Source organism: Equus asinus, chromosome 24, assembly GCF_041296235.1.
Source record: "Equus asinus isolate D_3611 breed Donkey chromosome 24, EquAss-T2T_v2, whole genome shotgun sequence".
NCBI classification, from domain to species: Eukaryota; Metazoa; Chordata; class Mammalia; order Perissodactyla; family Equidae; genus Equus; species Equus asinus.
Window position 1 is genome coordinate 26,085,428 of NC_091813.1, and position 26,652 is coordinate 26,112,079.

General features: G+C 41.9%; 1 protein-coding gene across 1 annotated transcript; it reads left to right on the plus strand.

Moving 5' to 3' along the window:
* The first annotated feature begins 507 nt into the window (after positions 1–507).
* C24H6orf163 (chromosome 24 C6orf163 homolog) lies at positions 508–22,607 on the plus strand. The gene is made up of 5 exons (XM_014848446.3): positions 508–1,013; positions 4,706–4,800; positions 6,158–6,265; positions 11,636–11,838; positions 19,210–22,607. Exons 1-5 carry the CDS (start codon positions 866–868, stop codon positions 19,643–19,645), a joined length of 990 nt encoding a protein of 329 aa, XP_014703932.1. The 5' UTR covers positions 508–865; the 3' UTR covers positions 19,646–22,607.
* The last annotated feature ends 4,045 nt before the right edge of the window (positions 22,608–26,652 follow it).

A 26,652-nucleotide genomic window follows, 5' to 3' on the forward strand; every position in this document is an offset into this window, starting at 1 on the left:
AGTGTGGTAGGCTGAATAATGCTCCCCCTTCCCCACCCTGCCCCCAAAGATGTTCAGACCCTAATTCCGAGAACCTGTGAATATGTTACCTTATATGCAAAAGCGGCTTTGCAGATGTGGTTGTTAAGGATTGTGAGATGGAGAAATTATCCTTTATTATAATCACAAGGTCTTTATAAGAGGCAGGCAGAAGATCAGAGGAAGAAGCCACGTCACCATGCAAGCAGGCTGCGAAAAGGCAACATCGTGGAAGGCCATGAGCCAAGGAATGTGGGTGGCCTCTAGAAGTTGGAAAAGGCAAGGCAAGGGATTCTCCCCTGCAGCCTCCAGAAGGAACCAGCCCTGCTGACCCCTTAATTTTTGCCCCATAAGACTCATTTTGGACTTCTGACCTCCAGAACTGCAAGAGAATACGTTTGCATTGTTTTAAACGACTAAGTGTGTGGTAATTTGTTACAGCAGCAAGAGGAAGCTAATATAGAAGGTATCTGGGAAATGAAAGGCTGTACCATGCTCCCTTTAGTTATTACTTCTAGTTGCTTTTATGAGCAAAGCTTGTCTTACCTAGCAACAGTTGCTAAGTAAGTTAACAATTTAATGCTAGAGTCTGGGAGGGAGCAACTGCTTAACTCTCCCCCGTCAGCGCCCACACTTATATGGCAGAGGCTTTCGTACCGTTCTTGCCCATTAGCCACCTTCCCGCTACCTAATCATGGCGAATCGTTTAATTCTTACCAGCCTCTAGCATCCTCCTGAAGCCTTGAACCTCTTCCAGCTTTCTTAAACTTCTAGATTTTCTCAAAGCTACTTTTCCTTATCCTGAGTATTTTCACTGTACATAGTAAAAGACGTCTTAAGTTCAATTATGATCAGAAATTCGAATTACACAAGCTTTGTTTGCTGTGCCGTTTGTAATAAAATAATCCCACCAGCCCCTTTTGGGGAAACCTTCAAACGGATCCACGAATACAAGCCATTTAAGACACGTTTTTACACTCACAAAGATATACTGGGTAAGTGACTTTGCTGTTTTCCTTTTTCTGCCGTTCTTCTTCCTGCTATATAGACTTTTATCAGCTCTCCTGATCAAAGTTGCTGTCCTACAGGGCTGTCTGTTGGGCGTGAAAAGAATAAGTGTTGAAGTCCAGCTTCCCCACTTAGACTTCGTGGGCCTGGACAGGATGCTGAGCCTCTCAGACCGTTTCCTTACATGTAAATAGGGATGTTAATACCTATCTTGCAGGTTTGTTATGAGGCTTTAATGAAGCACTTGTACCTATTATAAAGCCTGGCACATAATGGTAAATGGGAGTTCTTTTCTCCCTTGCCCATACTCAGGCACCTGCCACACACAGAAGAGGAACTATCTCTAAGTAACACCTTAATAAATGGGGGAAAGAAACCGTAACCTTTGTTAGTAGCTGGTGACATAAGAGTAGCTACATATAGATAGCATGAGAAGATTTATTATATATACTCTTCTAATAAGCAAATCAAATTGTAACGACAGGTTTACTTCCCCATCAGAGTTTTCAGTCTGACTTTGAGCCTTAGAAGTGTTTTCCTAAAGACTCTAAGTACTTCTCTGATCCTCTCTTCCTTTAACATAGTAAACTAGTGATTTAAATTCACTCCTCATCTTTGAAAGTATAAGAAGTTGAGAAAGGAAGGTGTTTTGAAAAATCTAAAATGTAAGGCAAGATCAAATTGGAATCATCTTCTAAAAATATCAGTACCAAAACTGGTTTAACTTTTAGTAAATGTTTAGTATGATTTATTAATTATAATCTCTAAAATGATTTGACTTTTTATACGCAGCACAGTGGATATTCACTCTTAGATATGCTTTTGTTGATTGATTCCTTCTGCCTGCCAGGATATCTGAGTCCAAACACCAAGTGGAGAAATTAAATCTAACTAGTTAGAAATTAATCTTTCATGTTCAATGACCTGTATTTGTCATTGACTATTTTAAGTCAAAAGAGTCAAAATTCTCTGTTCTTTGTAAGTAAATTCAAAAGCATGTTGAAATGTCTATATAAGTGCTAATGAGTACTGCGCAGGGCAGTGGCTCTCAACCCCAGCAGGGTACGACAGAACTTTAAAAAGTTTGTCTTTATTACAAACATCCAAAACCAAACTCATTGGATTTAATGCTAATCCAATACAGACCTACTGAATTAGAACCTCCAGAGTCAGACCTCAGTGTGTGTGGTTCTTTATTCATTTATCTTTTTACATATTTGGATAGCTTTTTATTTGGGAATAGTTTAAGACTCACGAGTTTTAGCAATAGAACAGAGTTCCCATGTACCCCTCATGCAGCTTCTCTCATCAAAATCTTACATAACTCTAGTACGTTGGCAAAACCATGACACAGGCTTTGGAACAATACTATTCACTCAGGTACAAACCTATATGCACTTTTTTTCTTGGTGTATAGTTTTATGAGCTTTCTCACGTGTAGATTCATGTAACCACCACCACAATCTGGATGTAGAACTGTTCCATCACCACAAGGCAACTCCCTCTTGTTATCCCTTAACACCCCCTCTCCCGAACCCCTGGCACCCACTAATCTGTTCTCCATCACTCTAACTCCATCCCTTTGAGAATGTTGCATAAATGAACCATACAGTATGTAACCCTTTGAAATTGGCTTTTTTTCACTTAGCATAATACCATTGAGAGCCATCCAAGTTGTTCTTTGTGTTAATAGTTTGTTCATTTTTCAGTACGGGCATTTGTTTTTTCTTAAAGATTGGCACCTGAGCTAACCATCTGTTGCCAATCTTCCTTTTTTTTCTTTTTCTCCCCAAAGCCCCCCAGTACATAGTTGTATATTCTAGTTGTAGGTCCTTCTGGTTGTGTCATGTGGGATGCCGCCTCAGCATGTGCCCAGGATCCAAACCGGTGAAATCCTGGAGTGTGCGAACTTAACCACTTGGCCATGGGGCCGGCCCCAGTATGGGCATTTAAAAAAATTATGCAAGAATCCTGTTGTACAATCAGGGTTGGGAACAAGTAATACAAAGTAATGGGATTTAAGCATAAAAAAGAGTAATAGCAGTCCACACTTGTATCACATTTTTATGAAGTTCAACATGTTGATGGTCCATGCTTAGTCACATGTCTTTCTAGAGGATCTTTCATGATTCTGTCTACACAACATTGAGCCTATGGAGTATATGTCCATCTCTGCCATGGTATTCACTGCCCTATGTTTTTAGACTCATTGATAATCTAGTGGCAAAGACTTTAATCAATGCCACCAAGCATGTATTTTCAGTTGCAGGTGACAGAAACACAACTCAAACCAGACTATGCAAAAAAGGGAATTTCTTGACCCTTTTAACAGAGAAACCCATGGGGAATCTGGCATCAGGGCTTTCAATCTGCCCATACTTGCTCTCTTAGTGAGTTGGCCTAATTGTTTACTACTGCAGCCAGGCTTACACCATCAGCTGGGAAAGGAGGAGAAGCAGTTCCAAACAGCTCTAAGCACCTATTACCTCCAGCTTAGAAACATCAGAGGAAAAAGAGCTATGTTCTCCTTACATCCTTATATAAAACCCTAGGGAAGAGGCTGGATGGCCAGGCTTGAGTATGTGCCTGGAGAATGGAGATGATGTGATGGGCCAAACCGGTTGGCCGCTGTGATTGGCAGTCCCACCAGAACAACCTGAAGTGAGAGAGGGACATTCTTGAGAGAAATGGGTCTTGATACCAGAGGGAGAGAAGAGGTGTTGTGCAGACAGACACATATGTCCACAATGTCTTACCTGTGCTTATTGCCCAGGTAGGCACTGTGAGACACACACTGCGGTATAAGATGTGCTTTGTAATTTGAGGAAGTTGATCGTCCAAACATAAACACATGAAAAATTAATAATTCAACAAATCTAAGGTGTGAGAAGTGAATGGAGTAAATACTATAAGAGTTTGGATTGGAGAGAAAGATCACTGTGTGATTTCAGCACTCAAAGGGCTCATCACCCCCATACAAGTCATGAGCCACCTCTGACAACCCACTCTCAGAAGAAAAGATGGAGAAAACCCTGTGCCCAGCTCAACGAGCTCAGGGCTTGGCTCCAGGGTCTGCTCTGTCCCTAGCTATTGATACTGTGTGGTCATCTAACCTCTTTAGGCCTTTTTGTCTGAGTAGGGAGGGTATTATTATGGGAATATTTGGAAGTTAAATGAGATCATTGACAGAGAAGTCGTCAACTACTACCCCTTACCTCACTCCACAGCTAAAGCAGCTAATGCCATGAAGACCTACACACTAAAGACAGGCTTGTAGCGTACTAAGGAAAGCGTTCTGCCCCCACTTTCCTGATGGAGTTACCACCAGCATCCAGGTGGGAGCAGGGAGAGAGGAGCGGTATAATGTGCTACTGTCTTGAATATGCACTCACCCTTCTACTTTCGGAATGTGCTCCTTTCTGCCACTTTACTTCCCCAATTGCCTACTGTGTGGACTGAGTGCGATGAAGGGAACAGCTGACTCTACCCAGGCCTGAGTTCCCTCCTAATCAATTAGGGAAAAACTTAGCCCTTTCGTTGGTATCTTTAAAGAAAAGATTGATGTCTCCTAAAAGGATATCGCTCTTAAATAATTCTAATGAATAACTAGATAATAGTAGAAAGGAAAACCAAGAAACAGTCTGTGGATATTTGCAATTGTTTCTCTTCAAATATACAGATATTGGGGCAGATATTTTGAAGAAAGAAAAGGAATTTCAAGAAGCTCTACTCGAAGAACTTATTGCAAAAGCAGAAGCTGATATATGGGCTCAGGTAAAAGAAGTTGGAGGTCAACCTAAATGCATCTCTACAATTCTTTCACTTTTGGGATTTGTCTGAAACAATGTATTCAGGCAGAACTGACTCTGAATCCTGGCTGTCTGTGAGACCTTGGGCACATTCTTCCACTCTAGAGTCTTGGCTTCTTCAAACGTGAAAGAGAAACAATAATACTCATTCTATAGGATTGTTGAGAGAGTTCAATGAAATAATGTGCCCAGCACACAGTAGGTGCTTAGTAAGATGCAGACATCATTAGGAGTTTCTTTCCTTCTAAATTGCCCCTATGTATGGATGACTCCTACTCCCCTTATTCTCATTGAATTAAAAAAAGACATCCCTGTTGACAAGTGTTTATTATAGCTTAATGTTTAGTATGTAGACCATGCATTTGTGCATTTTATAATACCTCTAAGTGCTTATTTTTTCCAATTGCTTCTTCATGAATGACTCTCCTTGTTCCACATCTCTCCAAAGTCTGTGACCCCTTGTCCATATGACTGTTGAGGATCATGGGGCACTTTGAGTGTGTTGGGGCTCACAGTCAGGTCCCAGACACTTAGCTGAAGCAAAATCTCAATCCTCCAGCCCCCACTTCTTCCAGTTATAGACAGTAATGGATAGAATGACATAAATGACTTCCTAAAGAGAATTAAAGCTCCTTGGCAGCAGGACAAACCATTTTTTGGTTTCTTTATAAAATAGACATCATAGCAAATAGTGTTGGAATTGTCCCGTATTAGTGCCACCAGCAACAGCTTGGTCTGAAAGTATTTTGAAAGTATAAAATGCTCCAGTGCAAAAAATTTTTGTAGTCATCTATCTTTATCAATAATAAAAAATTCAAATAGATTGTGAACCACTGATATATACCCTAATACAAGGGAATGCTTTTATGAATAATCTACAATTTGAATATAAGTATACCTAATGTTCTGGACATTCTTTTCAAACAAAGTAATAAACCCTCTTTCTGAAGATCTGATGCATGGGATCTGGGATGGTACACAGCTTCCCTTCTCAGCTCTTTCTAGCTTTGTGCATCTTTCCACTTCTCTATGTTTTCTGCGATGGCATGCATTACTTTGATAGTCAATCAAGCAAGAAATAAAGTGCCCAAAAAAGGCAAGCCAGCAGCCCATAGTAAAATTCTCTTTAGCAAGTCCTGATATAGCGATACTAGCCAAAGGTTCGGATGTTTTTGGGCATTTCTGGCTGAGCCAGTCAGTTTGTGATGGGAGGTTTGAGATGGGAATCAAGCAAATAATTAGGGGCCCCATGGTGGTTGCTCATTTTCAGTAAACAAGGAAACCTGATATATTAATAAATAAATGGACTTTTTCTTTCAAAGGCTAACGAACGTCAAAAACAAGCAGTGGAGAAAGCCCTTGAAGAAGCAAATGACAGACACAAAATTAAAATTCAGAATCTGGAAGAGGAACATCAAAAAAGTTTACAGGTTTTTCTAGTGGCTTGTTTGTTGTCTTTTAAAAAGTACTTAAGTTACTAAAAAGCTCTAGCAAGGGAATAAGAGAAAAAACAATAATATGTAGAATCTAGATGGGTGTTTCATGGAGGTTGGTTGGGAGGCCCACGATTTTCACAGAAGAGATGCTGAACTCTGTGATGGCAGTGAAGAGTGGGTGCAGGGGAACCCCACAGCCTTCAACGTAATGAACCCAAACCTTTATGGGGTTTCAAGGCCTGAGGGAGCCTGTCTGGCCCCTGCCTGTCTGACTCACTGTATCTCTTATCTCTAGCTTTCTTTCCTCCTCCCACTGCCCTTCTTTGGGTCCTCAAACCTGAATACACCATCCTCCTTCCCACCTCGGGGTCTTTGCCAGCATGTTCTTCCCACAATTCATCAGATTTAGCTCAAACGTTACTACTTAACGGAAGCTTTACCTGCCCATTCTGCCTTGCCACCCGTACACTGTCCTTGACACCCCGTCCTCATTCACAGCAGTCATCAGTCATGGCCGTTGTAATTAAACAGATTGATTGCTTGTTGAATATCTGATCTGACATGACCTCAGCCTCCGTAAGGGCATGTCCTCGTCGTTACTGCCCTAGTGCCCCGCCCGCTGCCTTGACTTCGTCAGTGCTCAGTTGGTGAATGGAGGAAGTAGGCTGTTCTGTTCCTTCTCCTGGGCTCTCTGGTTGCATCCTTTCCCCCAAATTTGCATTTACCACAGTGCCAAGAGGGATCCCGGAGCTGTTTCTCAAATATGTCCTGTAGGACCAGAGGTCATAAAATGAAGGCAACTCTTTCTAACCTGTTAACTTGTTCAAGCACATTTCTAGGTAATTAGCAAACCTTCCAGGCAGAAGCCCTGGGAGTCATTATCTAGCTCAGTACCTCGGTTACAGCATCTGCTCAAAGGAAAATGATACAGAACTATTGTACATGTTGGCCACGGGAGGGACAGGACGGTAAGTAGTGCAGATGTGAAGATTCATGGGCACAGGCTGGAGGGAAAGTGGCAGAAGTCTGGCCTAACTTAATAAGAACATAACTCACAAAAATTTAGGGACCACAGGCCCATTTTTTCCTTTGTTTCAGCAATGAGCACCTACCATATATCAGATCCATACGAGGTGAGATCAAATGGACTGCCCTTGTCCTCAGAAGACCGGCTGGCAGGAAAGGGAGCTCTGCCCTGGGGCTCCTAAAGGGCAGTGGGACCCTCCCTGCTTGGCCCCGGCGGCCATGGTCCTTGAGGGGTTGGCTGCAGGGGTCCACTGCCCTTCGCCTATTTCAGTTCAGAACACGAGGAGTGTATACAGCACGTCTAGGCAGTCCTCTGCTCAGCTGGCATGTACCAGTATGGCCATAGTGCTTCTTAAAGTATTGAAATGCTTCTCTATCAGTTGACAAATAGCCGCTCCCCAAGCCCCCTAATGCCTTGGTCACCCTGGTCACTGCCCCTAGACCCCTGGACCTCCCCCAATGCAGCAATTTAAAGGGACAACCCTTTAAATCAGTAGGGGCTCTAGGACCCTGCCCCAGTGAGGCAGCAAAAGGATACATATTGTGAATATCACTTCTGGCATTAGGTTATGAAGATACAAGGATAACTTAGATGTGAGGCCTGTTTCAAGGAGCCTCCATCCTAGTCTTCCCTTAAGTAATTTGATTGTATCCCATATAGTCTTTGGTGGTGTTGGTGCACTTATAGTGCTAAAATAGAAGAAGTCCTAAGAAAATTTAAAGGGGAAAAGTCTGAGGAAGGGTGACCTTCCTACAATATTTGTCTAGAGTTTGGGAATTTACATGTATGCCACAGTCTCAGGGGCGTTTTTCATATATGAAGGAATGATTTGTCTAAGAGGGGTGTGTAGGGTTGTTATTTCAATTGCAGGGTACCCAGATGTGGACGTTAGTACTGCTTCTCAGGGCTTGTCTATGAACCACCTGCCTTAGAATCTACTCACTTGGAAGCTTAACATGCAGATTCCTGGGCCCCACCTGACCTGCAGAGTCACTAGCAATGTTTTTAACCAGCAGCCCATGTGATTCTCACACACATTAAGTTTGAGAAAACTAAGTTATTCTAGAATCAAATATTAAATTCTGATATGTAAAGACCACCAGGTATTGCTCTTATATGATGTTAGGAATTTGGGATAAGTCTCAGATGCTTGCTGATAAATAAAATTTCAAGATCTTATCCAGTGGACAGATAGTATTTTGAAAAGGTGTTTATGTTATCTTATTCAAATACAATAATGTTAAAAAGTAAATGATAAGATAGAAGCTAAGAGAAAATAACAAAAGGAAAATCAGACTAGAGAATATAATGAAGTCAGGGATGAATTTAAAACTTAAAAATGTATGTAAGCCGTGAGGTCCTGTGCAATTGGGCTTTGAGCTTCCTGGCAGTCAATGCAAAGAGGAAAATGCCGTGAATCACCATGTCCACAGGTAAAAACAAATCAGGTACTCAGAGAGGCCCAGATATGCCCACACGTGGTACCTGAGGAAAACTTCTCCTGAGGGAGACATTGCATAATAAATGTCTATCAAACATCTGTAAACATGATGGATTGCTTGAGGTTGTTTCTTACCTCAAAATATGGGCTGATTCACTCAAAACACATTTCAGTAAAAGTAATTTAATGGAAGACTTTCCATTGAGCAAGAACACTGCCAAATAATAGGTCATTGAATTATTTTTGTAGCTTTAAATGTGTATTCTACATACTATGTGAGGCATTAAAATGATTTGGATTTTACTAAGTCATTACATGAAAGAGGGACGGGTTTAGTTCTCTGAGTCCTAGTTCAGAACCTAGCCAAAATAAAGGGATGGGTGTGATTTTAAATGCTACGATTCAAATAGAAATGTATTAGGATAATACTTCATCTGTCTAAAGCACAACCACTCCATAATCTCAACTGCTGAGAACATACTTGAAAACCCAGACATAATTTAAAATATCCCCTAAGAAGTTAAAGCCCTCTCACTATAAGACAAAAACTCGGGCTTATTACCCAGAGCAGAACCTCTCTATTCCCCACTAGAATGTTATTTACACTTACTTGACAACCTGAACCCAACAGACATGGTTGATTGACTTCACAAATCCAAAATAGATTAAATGCCAGAAACAAGAAATGACAAAAAGGAACTCACCAACAGCAGTTAGAACGGAGTCCTTGGTCCAACAGCATGTGAAGACCGAAGAGAATTACAAAAATCAGATGTCAAATCTCAAAAAGCAAAGCAGTGGGGTCATTTATAACAGAGACAAATCACCCTATGAACTCGAGCAATTTTTAAGTGCAATATAAAGTATTTAGCCCAATACAGTCATTCATCTTTATCTATGAGCCTGGATCATCAAGAAACATTAAAATGTGTTCATTATGCTCTTCCTATAAAGTAAGGTAAATGTTAAAGACATTTAGAAAGATTTCCATTGAAAATGTTTTATTATCAAAAAGTTTTTGTGCTTTGGGGCTGGCCCAGTGGCATAGTGGTTCAGTTCGCGTGTTCTGCTTCAGCAGCCCAGGGTTTGCAGGTTCCGATCCCAGGCACGGACCTACACACCAGTCATTAAGCCATGCTGTGGCCGTGCCCCACATACAAAATAGAGAAAGATTGGCACAGATGTTAGCCCAGGGCCAATCTTCCTCACACACACACAAAAAACGTTTTAGTGCTTTAAGAAACAAAGCCTTCTGCAGTATGGAAAACCCAGCTAACATTTTAAGCAGCCAATGTTTTCCTAAAAATAATTTTCTAACTACATGAACTGAGGCCACTCTGGAGAGATCCTTCAAGTTGATTTCTGTTGTCTTTTTCATTTTTTTATTTTTCATCCTTGGAGTAGCTGAAGTGAGAAAGTGAAAACTTTCCTTCTCTTGAAAAAGCTGAAGTCTGTCTAACAAATATTTTAACTGTTGAAATACTTTTATACAAAACTAGAGCAGTTTCAGTTTCCCTTGAAACTTAGAGTTCCCTTGACTTTCAGCTTCAGCTGTAGGATTTTGTCTGCATACACTGTCGGGGCCCCCACAGAAAGGGTAGTGAAGGGGGGTGGGCAACCTCAGCCAGGAGAACTCTTACTGGTTTCATTTCTTTCTACTTTGGGTAAAATTTCATTTGAAGAAGGGATACTGAAGCTAGGAAGGAAGGAGGGAGGGAGGGAGGAAGAGGAGGAGGAAAGAAGGAAAGGAGGTGGGAGGCAGGAGGGAAGGAGGAAGGCAGGAACCTCACTGTGCTATCTTATAAGACTGTACAGGGTTTCTGGAATGAAAGTAAATTGATGAATCTCTTGAAAGACCCTAGCATCACAGCCAGCAGTGAAGCGAGGAACTGGCATCGAGAATCTTGGTTTCTATTCCTGGTTCTTCCACTGACCCACTATGTGAAATAACTTAATTTCTGTATGTTCTCTTGTCATCCCTAAAATAGAGATAAAAATTTACCTTTAAATGAAAGCTTTGAAACTGCTAGACAGAATTAATTGCTCCTCCTCTCTTGCATATATGTCTATTAAAAAACTTTTTGCACAATTTGGTTGTTGGTGTCCACTCGACAGTCAGTCTGCAAGGACAGGAATTCCAGCCACGAGAATGTGTTTGTAGCAACAGCCTGGCACAGTACTGGCACATGGTGGAGTAGTAGGCACTTTCAAAGTGGTGACATTTTGTGAGTTTCTTTGCGAGTTCATTTTCTCGAAGCCTTGGTTTGACTCGTGCCTCCTCTCTTTACTTGGCCAAAGGCATTCACAGGTCCTTCTACCCTGGAGCAATGGAACGCTTGTTCCTGTCCCCTCTGTGAATGAGAAAGAGGCTCTCAACACTAATGAGCTGGAATGCCTGAATGACAGTGGGGCCTGGCAGGCAGGTTCCGGTGCCCACAGTAAAGTATGACTGTTGCTGCCTGAGCCTCAGGCTCCCTCCTGCCCAGGAGACATTTAGGAGGCACAGTCATTACTTCTGCCATCTTCCAGGACTGATTTCCTCAAAGAGAATCATATTGTGTATTTCTAATCATGGATAAAGATAACATGACATAATAGAATATTTGGGCAATCAAGAAAAAAAAAGACCTGTAACCCAATTATTTTCTTTTTTGCATATGCCCTTCCAATATTATCTGTAGACATACTTATGCTACATAGTTTGTACATTTACGGTTTTACTTAGCATCATCATAAATGAAAGTTTTCCGTGTTGTACACACTCTTCTTTTAAATCATCAGGGTTAACAGGTGTACATTCCATTGGGTAGATTAATTCTGATTTGAATAACCTCTTAGTGTGCATTTTTAAACATCAAAGCTGTGACGTCTAAATCTAGTTTTCCTGTTGCTTAAGGAAATGGCAGCTAAAACCAAGATAGAGATGCATCAACACATGGAAGATGAACTGACCAGAGAACACTTGGCTGCGGAACAACGCATGGTCCACAGAATCCAAAGGATTATGATGGAATGCCACAGGGAGAAGATCGCGGCTGTGGAGAAAGCCAGGGCGGAAGAGAGACAGAAGACCCGCGAAGCAGTGCAGGACCAGAGAAGGTATTCCAGGGAACACACTGGAACCATGTATAATGTATTGTAGAATGTATGTGTGTGTGTGTGTGTGTGTGTGTGTGTGTGTGTGTGTGTTATAAAGGAAAATAATGACATGAATACTCAAGGACCTACCACCCACCCGAAGGGATTGGAAATTGCGAATACCTCTGAAGCTCCCATGTGCTCTTCCTTAATCACATTTCCTTCCTCTCCACCTCTCAGGAGATAACTACTGTCCGATATACTGTGTTTTTCATTCTGTATCTCCAGTTTTAAGAGAGTGAGGAGAAGAATCAACAAATATTTTTCCACAAACACAGAAAATTCAGTCTTCACATTTTCTAGCCTGTATCACACACCATTGTGAATGTGTTACTTTTGGTCTTTTCTTATTACACAAGTAATAGATGCTGTACGTAATGATGACATTATGGAAATATGCAGAGCAAAAATTGCTAAGTCTTAACTTGCTGCTCCCAATTCCCTCCTTTCTCCCAGAGACAATCATTTTAAAATGGGGTCTGTATCCTTCCATGACCTTTTGATGTATTTACAGCCTTATGTTTGTGCATAATCACAAATAATTTTTTACGTGAATCATATGTATATATGAACAATACCAAGCTAACCACTTTTATATATGTGGTGAACATTTGATGGAACTGGCCAGTTTTTTTTTTTATTAAGATTATGATAGTTACAACCTTGTGAAATTTCAGTTGTACGTTATTGTCAGTCATGTTGTGGGTACACCACTTCACCCTTAGTGCCCTCCTCCCACCCCCCTTTCCCCTGGTAATCACCGATCAGTTCTCTTTGTCTATATGTTAACTTCCACCTATGAGTGAAGTCATGCAGAGTTCGTCTTTCTCTGTCTGGCTTATTTTGCTTAACATAATACCCTCAAGGTCCATCCATGTTGTTGTGAATGTGACAATTTTGTCCTTTATTATGGCTGAGTAGTATTCCATTGTGTGTATATACCATATCTTCTTTATCCAATCATCAGTTGCTGGGCACTTAGGTTGGTTCCATGACTTGGCTGTTGTAAATAATGCTGTGATGAACATAGGGGTGCATGGGACTCTTGGAATTGCTGATTTCAGGTTCTTAGGATAGATACCCAGTAGTGGGATGGCTGGGTCATAAGATATTTCTGGAACTGGCCAGTTTTAACAGGACAGCAGTCAGAGAAAACCACTGTTTCCAGTTGCTAAGCGACCTGCCCAAGATCACGTAGCTGTAGCAGCACAACCAAGACTGAAACCTCTGGGTTTGGCCTCCTGGTCTAGGACTTGTCTCTTTTGCTTTGCTGCTTGACTTAACAAACAAATCTATTTGTGTATAATTAATGGGTAAAGTCTTCCTCATTGGAATTGTTTAGAATGGGGCCAAAGGTAAAATCCTGTAGGATGTGCAGATAAATAAAAATGAGGGCTGCAGCTGAGGCTGTGTCAGTGTGCCTCCCTTCTTGCGTAGGCTGTAAATCATTGTTGAGGTAGAAGAGGAAGGTGACGGAGGATTTCAGGAGAAAGTTAGAGAAGGCGGTGACTCCTGAATGAGTTGTGGTCCAAAGCAGCGGAAGGTGGTACCCTCTCTCCTCTCTGCTCCGCACCCTCCATCTGCAGGAGCTCTGCCCACCCTGTAGGAGCCTCTGGATCCAGCCACACACCAGCAGTCTCCTTCTCCCTCCCTCACTCTGCTGCTTTCACCCCACTCCAGCCCTTTTCCCTGTGAGATTTGAATGGAAGGTTCTCAATGGCCACCTTTTATTGAGTCAGTTGACTAAGATTAGGGAACTGCCAGGCATCTTGTTGAAATGTATCTAGCTAGAATATTCATCATTTTGTTCATTGATGTGTCCCAATTGCCTGGAGGAGAGCCTGGCACATGGTAGACATCCTTTAAATGTTTATTAAACAAAGGCTCAAATTTGTTCTATCAGCTGAACTCACTCTGCAGCATGCTAGATCTTATTTCTAGACAGTGCTAGATTCCAGTGTTCCTTAGAGCATTTGCAGAAACTAATATATGGAGAAAGACCACTGTTTAGAATCCTACTGTAGATCTTTTATTTGACTATAAACTTTCACTCAAGACTTCAGGGATTCAGAACACGTAAATATTATGACAAATTTGTTAAGTGCACAGAAAACTCTTTTGTGGATTGAGGTGGTTAGATTCAAAACAGATTATCTAGGAGACACTGTACTCTTTCTCTTAAAGTTAAAAAAGAAAGAAAGAAAGAAAGAAACATCTCTGCTTCGAAGGGATCTAAGTGTTTTCCAGCCCAAGGCAAAGGTATGAATGAATGACTGCTCAGGAATTTTTGTGGTCATGGCTATAATTCCTGATGACAGCTACCCTTTATTCAACACCCAGCACATGCGAGGCCTTTGTGTTCTTCTCATTGAATCCTCACATTCCTTCCTGGGGCGTTCTGTCATTCTCATCCTCCGTATCTTCAGATGAAGACGCTGAGTCTTAACGAGAGACTAAGCAACCTGCCAAAGGTCATGTGGAGAGAAGGTGACAGGGCCTGATGGGATGTATGATGCCAAAGCACATGACCTTCTGTTACGCTCCCCGGCTCACTTCACCAGAGCTTATCAAGCACCTTCTGTGGATGTGGTCCTCACCTCCATCACAAAGAAATAAGGGTCTTTCCTCAGCATTATGTGAAGTAACTAAAGTGTGGCTGCCCCATATAAGCAATGCTAGATGGACTTGTACAAAGAACTCGTAGGTGCTAGGAGAGTTCAAAGTTCTGGGAAGTGTGTGGGTTATGTGGGCTGTGTGGTGAGGTCACTTTCTTGGAGGAAGTTAGTCCTGGTTTGGGCCTTAGAGAGAAGGGAGAAGGTCCCACTTGTGAAAGATTGCGAAAAAGTAGGAACAGCACGAGCAAACACGTGGAGGGGAAGGTGGGAGGTGTAATGAGGCAGAGCCACGGGGAGGTTGAGAGTGTTAATACCCCTGAGATACAAAGGTGCCGAAAAGGTTGGCCTCTGGAGATGTTCCCCACAGCCACTCTAACTCCTGCAGCCCCAGCGTGGGGGGTCACTGATCCTACTGCCAGACCAGGGGGCAGTAGGTTCCTAGTATCTCAGGGAGAAAATCAGAATGTATTTTCCTCATAAACACAGTGGTTATAACTGATCAAAATAGTGCTAACAGTCCTGGAGTTCACGTGAAAATGGATTAATAGCTTATCGCGGGCTCAGCAGGCAAACGATCTGCCAGTTCAACGTTGCTCTAAATACTCGATGAACAAATGAATTTTAGGAATAGATCCCTTCATAATTTAGGAATTGCCCGTGGATAAATGAAGTGTTGGTTCTTACTGTGATTTTTAAGATTTTTATTGATGGACATACAAAAGAGGTTGAAAAGTGTGCTCTTAGCAACCAACATGTGTAAGGAAAATGAGAAGTTCACTGAATAGGTAGAAAGCAAGGAACTGCCATTCATTTTTTTCTTTAAAATTGTGAGCAATTTATCTTGTACCATTTCAAAGGCCTCCCAAAAAGAATGAGAAAGAGAGCTAACAGAGGCCCCACAGGGAGCAAAGGACTAATCTTTTTCTAGAGAGTTTTTCATGCTTTATTTTTTCCCAAGAGCCTAGTGAGGTTGGATTATTACATATTAGATTATATTTTTATTTACTAATCTATTTTTATTCTCTGAGAGACCATTTTATAAAATAGCAGACTGAGTCTTATAGGTGTATATAGACACACTAAAATTATCCTGAAAATGGTTCAGTTTCTGGCCAGCACTTCCCATAAATATGGTGTGTATTTCAAAATTCCAAGAGTATAACCTCATAAAATGAGAGCCGGCAGGTGGACTTAACCATCTACAGAAAGAAGCGTAGATTTCACATTCCCTTTGGAATTTCTCTTCACGTGGGAAGGGGCCCTGGAGGTCACCGAGTGACCCTACCGTCCCTTCTTCGGGATGCCTGCCAGGGGTTGCTGGGCCTCCTCCTGAGGGCACCTGTGACGCGAATTTTCCTCCTGGTTGAGGTGGGTGCTTCAGATGCTGAACATGTCTGCCTGGCGTGTGCTTCTTCCTGGGGGCCTGAGGTACACCAGACCTCACCTCACATCCGCCCCTGGCTTCTGGCTCAGCCTCTCCCTCTGCACAGTCATCCTTCAAAAGTTTGAGGAGACGTTGTCCCAGCTTTAGTCTGGAGAAGGGAAGGAAAAACCAAAAAGTACTAGTAAACCAGTTCCTTCAGTCCTTCCTCGTGTGATATGATTAATCGCTAGGCCCTCTTTTGGGGAAAAAGCACTGTGGATAATTTGTAGAAATCAAAAGATATTTTAGATAAAACACAAGAATTGACCATTTTCTTATGGTGAATATTTTGCTTATGCTAAGAATCCTTTTCAAGCAAGCATTCTTTTAGGTTTTTTTAAGGCTTTAATTTGCTACTTTAAAATTGGGCGTTATTTGGCATAAAAATAGCATACTGGAGAGAACTATGTCTACGTTGCCCATTTACTATTCACACATTCATTGGTTGCCTGTTTTATGTCCACTGGGCACCGTGCAAGGCAGAGGAGGTACAAAGGGTGATGGGCACTCCAGGCTGTCCGCCAGCCCCCGCCCTCCCCCCCCCAGCCCTGTACCCACCTTCCTCTGGGCTGCAATTCCTCAACTTCAAGGACATCATCAGCATAAAGGTCAGAGACACTCTGACCTTAAACCGAAAGGAGTCAGTCCCAAAGGGTCAACAATTCAGGCTCTAAGGCAGGCTGGGAGAAGTTGGAAAGAACATTCTAAAAAATACCAGATCCTGTTAGTGAGAAGAGATTTTGATAGCAAGGAGTTTAAAGGGGGCCATCGTGGAGGGCGAGAGCTGCCGTCATCCAAGATGTGCTTTCTTCAAGCAGTTTTACCTGCGATCAGCTCTGGTGGAGACTTCTGTGGGCCCCATAGACGACCGCCTCCTCTGTGTGGGCCAGGAGAAGGCCCGGCCACGCCACAGGGAGCTCCCGCCTGCTCGTGACAGGGCTGAGGTTCTGGAGGAGGAAAGCAACTTCTTCTTTGGGGATTTGGAGCTTGCTCACGGACGCTTCTTCCAGTTCCTTCTGATCTAAGCCCCAGGGGCCCTGGTCATCACTTTCACAATCTCACCAACACCCTGAAGATTTTATAAAACATCAGACTACATCCTAAGGGTGTGCGTAGGGTAGATGCTCACTCCACCTCTGTCCATGGCATCACTTCTATTAATGGCCCCTCCATTCTCCTCTGACTCGCGCTGAGAATCAGGAAATTGGTTTTGAGTCGTCTTTTTTTCTGCATCCCCTGTATCCTAGCAGTCACAAATTCTGCCACTTATGACTTTGTAATATTTCTTGGATTTATCCCTTTCTCTCCTTCTTCCTCCCCCTTTCTCATCATTCTCTTTCATCATAGTTCAGCCCCTAATCATGGCACACCCAGAATATTACAAAATAGTACGAATTGGTCTCTATTACCAGAATAACAATTCTAAATGTTATTTTCATTTTGTTGCCCTCCTGATAAAAAATTTCTAGTGACCTCTGAAACTACTGAAGCAGCTAATGCTGAAGGGCAGGAACTCTCCCACCAGCTCAATTGTGTGACATTGAACAATAACTAGATCTCTGTAGGACTCAACTTTTCTTACCTGTTACATGGGAATAATAAGAGGTAATAAATAAAAATAGTACCAGACTCAGTGGGTTATTGTGAAAATTAAATGAAGTATAATGCATGTAAAATGCTCAGCACAGTCCTGGGGGACACAGGAAGTACTCAGTAAATGTCACCCCTTGTTATCAATAATGACTATAGCCTAGTTGGTGGGAAAAGGAAGGAGAGAAATAGCAGTGCAGCTAGAGAGGCTAAGGGCAATGTTTACCTCAAGACTGGGGAAGTCTGTCAGGTTTGAAAGTCAAGCTGGAAAAATCAGAGGCAATGAGAGAATTGCATCTTGGAGGATAGAATTTAGAAGATAGGGCAGGTGGAAAGTCTTGGAAAGACTGTATTAGACTAGGAGGCAGAGGGAGGGATTTTTATTAACAACCATAAATATGTGAATCCGACATTTGTAGGTTTCTTTTATTCTCAGATCTTTAGAAGTTCTGCTCAAACTGGGTTAATCAAAGACATTCGCTGGAAATGGGTCACGGCAGCTGAGAGCCTTGGTGCTGGACTCAGACTGCCTGGGTATGGTGCTTGTTTTGCCAGTTTTACTAATGAAGGGAAATTGAGCAAGTTATTTGACCTCTCTGAGCCTTGGTTTTCTCATCAGTAAAACAGCCATAATAATAGAACCACGTCATAGAATTGTTTTGAGGAATCATTGAGTGAATATATGCACAAGACGCCTGGCGCATGGGAAGAACTTAATTCGGTTGGCTGCTATAACTTATATATAATTATATTAATTATATTCAGAGATCTACAAACTCATTCAGCAGTGGTTCTCAAAGTGTGGTCCTGCACTCCTCAGGGCCCCAAGACCCTTTCAGGGGCTCCACGAGGTCAAAGCTGTTTTCTTAATGATACTGAGATGTTCTTGCCTTTTCACTCCCCTTATTATCTCATGAGTAGAGAGTGGTGTTTTCCAGGGGTTATGGTGTTTAAAATCACAACAGATGGAAATAATAGGAAAATCCAGCTTTTTTTCTATTAACCCAGTGAAAAGTTTAGCAAAAAATGTAAAATTATGCCATTTTCCTCACCAACAGTTTTTGTGATTTGGAAAATATGTTTTTTATAAATGTAAGTTATATTAACATTTAGTGGATTTATTGATACTTTACTTGAATTTATAAATATTTTTAAAATGTCTCACTTTTAATTTCCAATACTGTTAGTGTCACTAGATATAACCCATATCAACAAAAATTGCCTGGTCATTTTAAGAGCAAAAAGGGGTCTTAAGACCAGGAAGCTTGAGGCACTGTCATAGAGTATTGCTCAGATAAAGTCAAGAGTAGAGCTAAGCCTAACCTGCGAGAACAAAGTTTTCTCCCCTCTACCTAAAGGTATGTGGCTGAATTGATATACAGAAATACTTGCTCTAGAGACATAGAACTCTGACCCTATTTCTTCGTTCCTAACCACACCACGCTTTTCTGGTCAAAGTTACTATCAGACGCTAGACTATTGGCTTTGCCCAAGACCACCGCAGGGAAGTCCATGGGCGACCTCCCTCCGCTGAAAAACGATTTTTGATTGTTAACAGCTAATGCAATCCAAAAGCTCATCTCTACCGGCCTGGCTCATCTAAACAGTGTAATAATTTCTCATACATCTGTGGTAAAAGACAAAAATACTTTTGTTTTTAGTGACTAACCCACCTAACTTATAAACCCATATTATCTTTTGCAGAAAGACCGTGGAGGAACTTGTGAATACTGGTGTGACGGCTCTGAATGACCAGTCGAAGAATATGAGCTACTTGATAAGGGAAAAAGAACATGAACTGAATGTCTACTGTAGCATGGCTCAGAGGCAGAAGCAGGAGGAGGTGCAGGAAGTGCTTCAAGAAGCAGAGAAAATACATCAGGCCTCGCTCGGAACTGTGATGGATAAACTGGTCAACACTCAGGGGGAGCTGCTGTCCATAGCGAAGCAACTGGGAATCATGACAAACTGGAAAGATTTCCTGGAGGAGGAATTACAGGAAACGAGGGTGGCATTTCAAAAGTACATCAATTATACATTTCCTAAGCTTTCTCCAGGACAGGCAGATTTTATTCTGCCAGAAAGAAAGAAAACACCTTCCAATCTTATTGCTCCGGCGGACAAAGCAACTCTTGATTAGAAGTCTTCAACTGAAATTTCACTACAAAAGACATCATTCCAAAGACTAAATAAATTCACTCAAAAACCATTTACTGATCCCTGGTTGTGTGCAGGGTACTATTGGGCTGCGAGCATTTTGATGGAAAAGCAAAATATTCAAAAGCATATTCCAGGCTACAGTGAGTTCCAAGACTAATTGAGGAGAGGTAACAGAGAGCTGAAAACTGATTAGGAGGGAAAAACTTTCTTGGAAGAAGTCTAAACAAACTTTTGTACCTGGCTTTACTCACGTTTACATCAGACATGGAACTGTTTTAGTGTTTGTAGGAGCTGAAAACAAGCAAAGGGGTGTGTTCTTAGCTTGTTCCCATCGTGGAGAGGTGTACTAACTTCCAGTGTTATTTGGAGAACCTCAATAGCATTGTAGGAAAAAAAGCAATTTCCCCCAAATTCAATAAGATAAAATTTAACTTCTGGCAACCCTATATAAAATAATTCAAAAAGGATTCACTTTTATTTGCTAGTTGTGAAAGAAAAATATGTCTTTAGAGGTCAGACTCCCTGGCTCAGGGCTGAGGAGTCCCCTGTGTTTACACCCAAGCCCAGAAGTGCCTTGAACCCATGTCCTTTGGGTCAAAATGCAGAAATCTATTAGGTACCCCAATGCTTAGGAACAACACATATCCACATCTACTAAATGAAAATGGAAGAAAACTCAAGCCATAAAGACGTCTCCAAAAATCTATCCACTCTAATGTAACATCCTTAACTTATTAATAACCAACCTATATTGAAGGCTTTAAAATTAAAAAGTTGGTTTTCAGTAAATTAAAAAATGCTCTTCTTGAGCGAGCCTTAGGTGGATCTGTCTACATTACCCGGTCTGGGATTTCCTCATGGCCAGAGTGGCAATTTGTTGATGGTTGCATAACGGACCACACTGTCCTCAGCGTTCAGCTTCCTGACGCTGCAGGCCTCTTGCAATCCATGCCAACTGTTCGCCTCGGCGCTGGAAGTAATGGCATGTATAGACGCTGCTTTGTCACGTACATTCTTCTCACAACAATCTGTGGTGGGGGGGGCAGGAGTTGTCATCCGGTTTTTACAGGTGATAAAATAAAAGTTGCTATGTACTAGGTATTTACACTTGTGAAGCACTTTAAAAACATTAATATTTAATCCTCACAACAACTTTTGAAAGTAATTATTATGACCCCCAATTTATAGGGAAGGAAACCAAGTCTCCAGGAGGTTCAATAACTCCCCACAGCACACAGCTGGTGACAGAGCCAGATTTCGAAGTACTACAAGACACAGGCAAATGGATCCACGAGAGAGACCTAAGGTTTTCCAGAATTGAGTAGGAAACAGCAGCAGCTAACACGGGAGTGCCGGCCTGTGCCGGGCACATGTACACAGTGGACTCATTTTATTCTCACAGCAGTTTGTGAGGGGAAGAGCCATTCACACAGGCACAGACAGCTTAAGTCACTTTCTCCAAGTCATACGGCTAAAAGGGTCAGAGCCGGTTCAAATCCAGAAAGCATCAGTCTTCAGCCCATGCTTTAGTCATTATTTTGTTCAGCCTGAACGTAAGGTCTTGGTGCCTGGCTTATTGATTCTGCAAGTGTGTGTCTTCATGGGTTCTGTGATGAGGACTGGAAGAACATGGTCTGTCCTCCATGTCGTGTGTCATTTTTGTCTCTTTGAGAAGTAACAGGAAGTTGTACCTAGGAATGCTAATCTGAGCACATACCATAGGGGAACAAAAGGAAACCATCTTCATGGCTGGCCCAGTGGTGTAGTGGTTAAGTTCATGCACTCTGCTTTGGTGGCCCAGGGTTTGCAGGCCCAGATCCTGGGCGCCAACACTGCTCATCAAGCCATGCTGTGGTGGTGTCCCACATACAAGATAGAGGAAGATTGGCACAGATGTTAGTTCAAGGCCAATCTTCCTCACCAAAAAGAAATAATAATAATAAGGAAACTGCCTTCTGAAGGGGTTCATTTCATGGCCACAGTTAAGCGCATCTCCTTTGGCATCAGTGATACGGGGAGTAACATGAAAACATAGCAGGCAGCTTATTTTTGGTTTGGAAAAAGGAATCCATCTTCTCAGTCTTCAACCAATTGGAAGATATTAAATTATCCATGTTGTCAGTATTTCAGTTCACATTCCAGCCACGGCTTGCACCCCTATCCCAACCAATAGTTCCCTTAGGGTTAAGTAATTTGGGTACATCTGAGAAGGGAAGAGTTAGAAATCTTATTGCTATCCTGATCCCACCTTGACCCCCCAGGAGGGCCCACTGCCCACTGGAAGACTCCCCATCCATGCCCCCAAAGTGCTAATCACCCCTCATGTCACAGGGTGATGACAGGGGTTCCTATCTGCACAGGCTGACTGATCCCAGACCCCCATTTGCCACTTACCTTATAGCCTGGAGTCAGTACTAAGCATGGAGGAGGGTCTGCTTTCAGTTCTCTTGTTCTCACTCAGCTTTCTCTCTCCCAAGGCCAAACTGAAGAAACATCATCTTTGTTCTTACCTGAATCCTTCATCTTGATTTGATCGTGTCAGCCCACAGTTCTTCCTAGCTTGAATGTCTCCTAGGTAATATATCCCTGAGAATTAAAGTTCAAAGCGAATGGATAATTTGCCCTAAAGAGTGGAAAAAGCTGATAAGACACTAAAAATGAGACCTCTCTTGAATTTCCAGTATCCCATTCTATGGGGCCTCCCAGCAGTCTCTTGTTTTCACGGCACTGATAAAGAGGATCCTGATGGCTAAAAAAAGAAGCAATGGAAAATGTAGCAATAGCCGTTTATTGAGCATCTGCTACAGGTCAGATATTGCACTAGGTTCCTTAGTAAACCTTGTCTTCTTGAAATCTCACAGTAATCCTATAAGACACCTGCCATTGCCTGCATTTTGGAAATGAGGAAACTGAGACTCAGAGAAGTAAAGTCACTTGCTGAAGATCACAAAATTATTTGACTGAGAAGCCTGTGTGTTTTCCACAACTACAGCACATCAGCCAAAATGAGTGCCTATGGAAACACTGAGTGGGTGTTAAGGATGCACTACTTTCCAAATACATTGGAATTGTAGCGTGGCAATTCTGCAGAAGCCTAACTCTTCCAGTGGACGTTCATTCCCCAAACAAACCAATTTTTAACATGACTTGAGAACACTTAATAACTCTCCTGGTGCCATTTACTTTTAGTACAATACCTAAAGAGACCATTATAGACCGTAGATACTAAGCCTGATGCAAGTTATTAAAATTGTAAACATTTTGGAGAATTACTTTAAACAGAACTTAAAGAGTGCATTTTTCTTAGTTGTCTTAGATGCTATCTATACACTGGGAGTGCATGCACTTCCCGTGGTTTCTGATGTTTAGAAAGCTGTTAATTTCTGGAGGCCATCTGGAAACTTAACTTGAGGACTCTAAGAAATTACTTCAGTTTAATTTTCTGGAAGACATTCTACCAAGAAAAGAACCTTGCTTTTAGAGAAAACAGACCTTTGGGCTGGGAAACAGATTCATGGTACTCTGGGAGGGAGGGAGGGTCTCCCCACCCACAGAAAGCACAGGGGTCGGGCTATTCGGTACTCTATATTACAAAGTCACCCTGGGGTTTTCTTTCGCTGACTTTGATTCCATTTGACTTATTTAAAGCTTGCGTATTCTAGCTTTGAGGGCCTCATTTCCATTGAAACCATGCAGACACTATTTGGCAAAACTTAGGTTCATTTACAGATCAGAGGATTTTGACGTTCTGCTGCCTCTAATAAACTCTTCTTTCTGCTTGGCTGAGATCACTCAGAAAAGGAAAGAAGAAACCACTGCGACTTCTTGTCCAGTTTTCGTAAGCTAGGCAGTGTGTGTGCTTCACCTGCATTATTCAACTTGTGCCTCACAGCAGCCAGAAAAGGACATTCAGGCATTTCGAGGGTAGGTATTCTGCATGAGGTCACTCCATTTGAAAGATGCAGACGCCTTCAACTCATTGCTATCCGATTGCAAATTGTAGGATTGAAAATAAGTGGTTTTACTCTAGTTAGTTCCAAATATAAACACTTTAATATTGAGTTGAATGAAGTTAAAATTATCCCTTTATACACAGTAACTTCACATTAGGTCTTAAAATTTTCAAGGATCCAAGTCTATCTGTCTGCCTGTCCTTATTTTTAACCCTATGTGACATTTCCTATTTCTCACAGCACTTTTTCCACCTTACCTGCTTTAGCTGTCTATTTCCTAGCGGACTTTAAGACCATGATGGACTCTCTACTAAGGACCCATAACAAACTCCAGGGCCAGGTAGTATCCTTGACCTATCACTCTATGCTGGACAAGTATTTCTCATCCTCTTGTTCCCAACTCAGTGTTCCCAAGGAGGGCTATTGGTGTCATTTGCCCATTTGAAGGAATATCATTTAATTACGTAGTAGAATTATCTATAGAGTTGTAGATTTCATTTAGATATCTACATATCTCTAGAATCTCTACCATCTATTCTAGAGCATCTACCTCTCTAGAAATCATAGAGATGTACAGGATATTAATTCTTGATTTTGTTTATTCAACATGCATCAGGAAGCAACCTACTATGTATCAGGTGCTGTGTTAGATGCTTGGGGTCTTGGTAAGTGAAATAGGTGGTAGTCCTTACTCTTAGAGAAGACAGCTATGTGGATAGCAAGGTAGTGAGTACATGTGTCATAATACTGTCGAGGGCTGGAGAAGTAAGAATAATGGGCTTGCAGCTCCATTTCCCAATTCATGTTTTGCTGTCCTGACAGGTGTCAATGTTTACCATCAATAACCTCCTAGTCTAACTGATATTCTTGCATAGCGCTAAGTCTTGTCCACATTAGTGAAGGAGTGGCTTGATTCAAATTTTGTTTTCAGCAAAGTGGATTCTACAATCTCAAGGATAAATTTTCCTAGTTCTCACATGGTTTTGTTCTCTTCAAAGTTGTCACGTGGCCAAGAGCAGACAGTTATTTCTCCTATTGGTTCAGGTCAACAGATTCCTACCTGAAAAAATACTATCTCGGAGTTCTTTGGAATACAAGGAGAATTCCAGCCTCTTTGTGAAAGGCCTCAGGAAGATCCAAAAGAAAATCCTACAACTGCAGTCACCTAGTTCCAGGGAGCCCAAGAGGGTCATGGTCCGTCTTCATGCTCTCTGGTCTCACAGATACACTCAGTGTACTCTGGCCAGGGAGCATCCCCAAAATGATGGGAGAGTTGTGGGAATAAAGCCCACTGCTCTGCTGCTGAGGGATTTAGGTGAGCTGCCCAGGGAGAATGCCGCATTTGGAGGGTATGTTCAAGTCACTCCTCATGTGCCTTTTACCTGCCTCCGAAGGTGATCAACATAAGGAGAGTGACACCCTGAAAAGACTTCTTGACAAACAAGTAGTATCTGGTAACTCAGTTTACTTGAAGTGTGATCCGATCTTGACAACATGTACAATCTGTTATTAAGGAAATGCCTAGAAATATGACATATTTTGTTTTTCATTTTCAGTATCCTTTAATTATTTAAAATAATTTAGCATCCTTTAATTATTTCCAAATAAGAAGTGAAATAAATAAAGGAAGTGACTATTGAAATAATTAACTGAGAATAAAATACGCCCCTTTGTATTAATATGGCTCCTTGGATCAGTTAACAAAAAGCAGTCATTTGCATACCATCATGATGATTTTCACCATATCTAAGAACTCTTTCTGTATTATTTACTTAATAATTTATTTAAATAACTTTTTTGTTGTTTTTTGTTGTTGTTTTTGGTTTTTTTGAGGACGATCAGCCCTGAGTTAACATCTGTCGCCAATCCTCCTTTTGGCCCTGAGCTAACATCCATGCCTGTCTTCCTCCACTTTGTGTGGGATGCCTGCCACAGCATGGCTTGACAAGCGGTGTGTAGCTCTGCACCCAGGATTCGAACCAGTGAACCCCGGGCCACTGAAGCCGAACCTGCGAACTTAACTGCTGCACCACTGGGCTGGCCCCTAAATAACTTTTTAATTAAATAAACAACATGCATTGGGAAGAAAGAAAGATAGAAGGTATGAAGAATTATGGCCCCACAGAGAGTGACAGGGCAGAGTGGAAATGCTAAGGCCAGACAGAGAGAAGAGAGACTAGGCAGGTAATGAAGGTCCCAAAGGCTAAGAACAAGAGTGGGCAGGAATATGGCAGAGATTGGTAGGGAGTGAGATATTGGCAGAACTTCAGCAAAGTGAATTCCAGCCTGAGAAAGAAAGGTTTGGCTAGTTACAGAAGTACGAATGGACTTTGGAGGTTAGGTTGTTAGGAGGTTCTGAGATTGATTTGAAAGTACTAGGGTGATGCACTGAAGGTTGAGTGAGGTTGTGAGCAGCTGAGGAATGAATGTTTAGTGCTGGGAGAAGGATGAAAAGGAGATGTAGGTAGAAGTTGAGGAAATAGGAGGGCAGTGGAGGTATTAGACTGAGAACTGAGATAGTAGCCTGAGGTTGAGGTGAAGAAAGAGGGACTGAGGTTGGAGTGTGAGGGCTAGGAACTGGGGAGGAGAGAAAGTACCAGGAAGGTTAAGGAAGAAAGGCTGACAAAGGGCATAGAAGTGACTGCAAAGGGCTGGGTCAGGCTAAGGAGGAGCAGAAGCAAGAGAGTCAGCTGAACATTTTCCAAAATTTAAGGCAGACCTGGAGATGCAACCAGAAGTCCAGAAAGAATTAGCTTAGAGACAAAACAGGAAAAGGCTTCTTTTTTCAGTGATTTCAACACTGAAGGCAACAGCTAACATCGGAGCTGGAGAGTTTGAATGTAACAGGAACCCACAGAAATATCACCCGGTTGCTGTGGTTGTTGATCTTGGTCTTGACATTGTTTGAGAAGTAACAGACAAGCTGTTTCTAAATTTCAGGTGGAAAAATAAGCAGCAAGAATATTCACGGGAATTCTGATATTAAATACGATGATGGAGCACTAGCCTTCGCTATATGCCATTAGAACTGAAA

Excerpts from the sequence above, each read along its gene's own strand:
- C24H6orf163 (XM_014848446.3), top strand. The coding sequence starts at position 866 with ATGATCAGAAATTCGAATTACACAAGCTTTGTTTGCTGTGCCGTTTGT. Across the intron at positions 1,014-4,705 it reads CACTCACAAAGATATACTGG|ATATTGGGGCAGATATTTTG; the intron begins GTAAGTGACTTT and ends TCAAATATACAG. Across the intron at positions 4,801-6,157 it reads AAGCTGATATATGGGCTCAG|GCTAACGAACGTCAAAAACA; the intron begins GTAAAAGAAGTT and ends TTTCTTTCAAAG.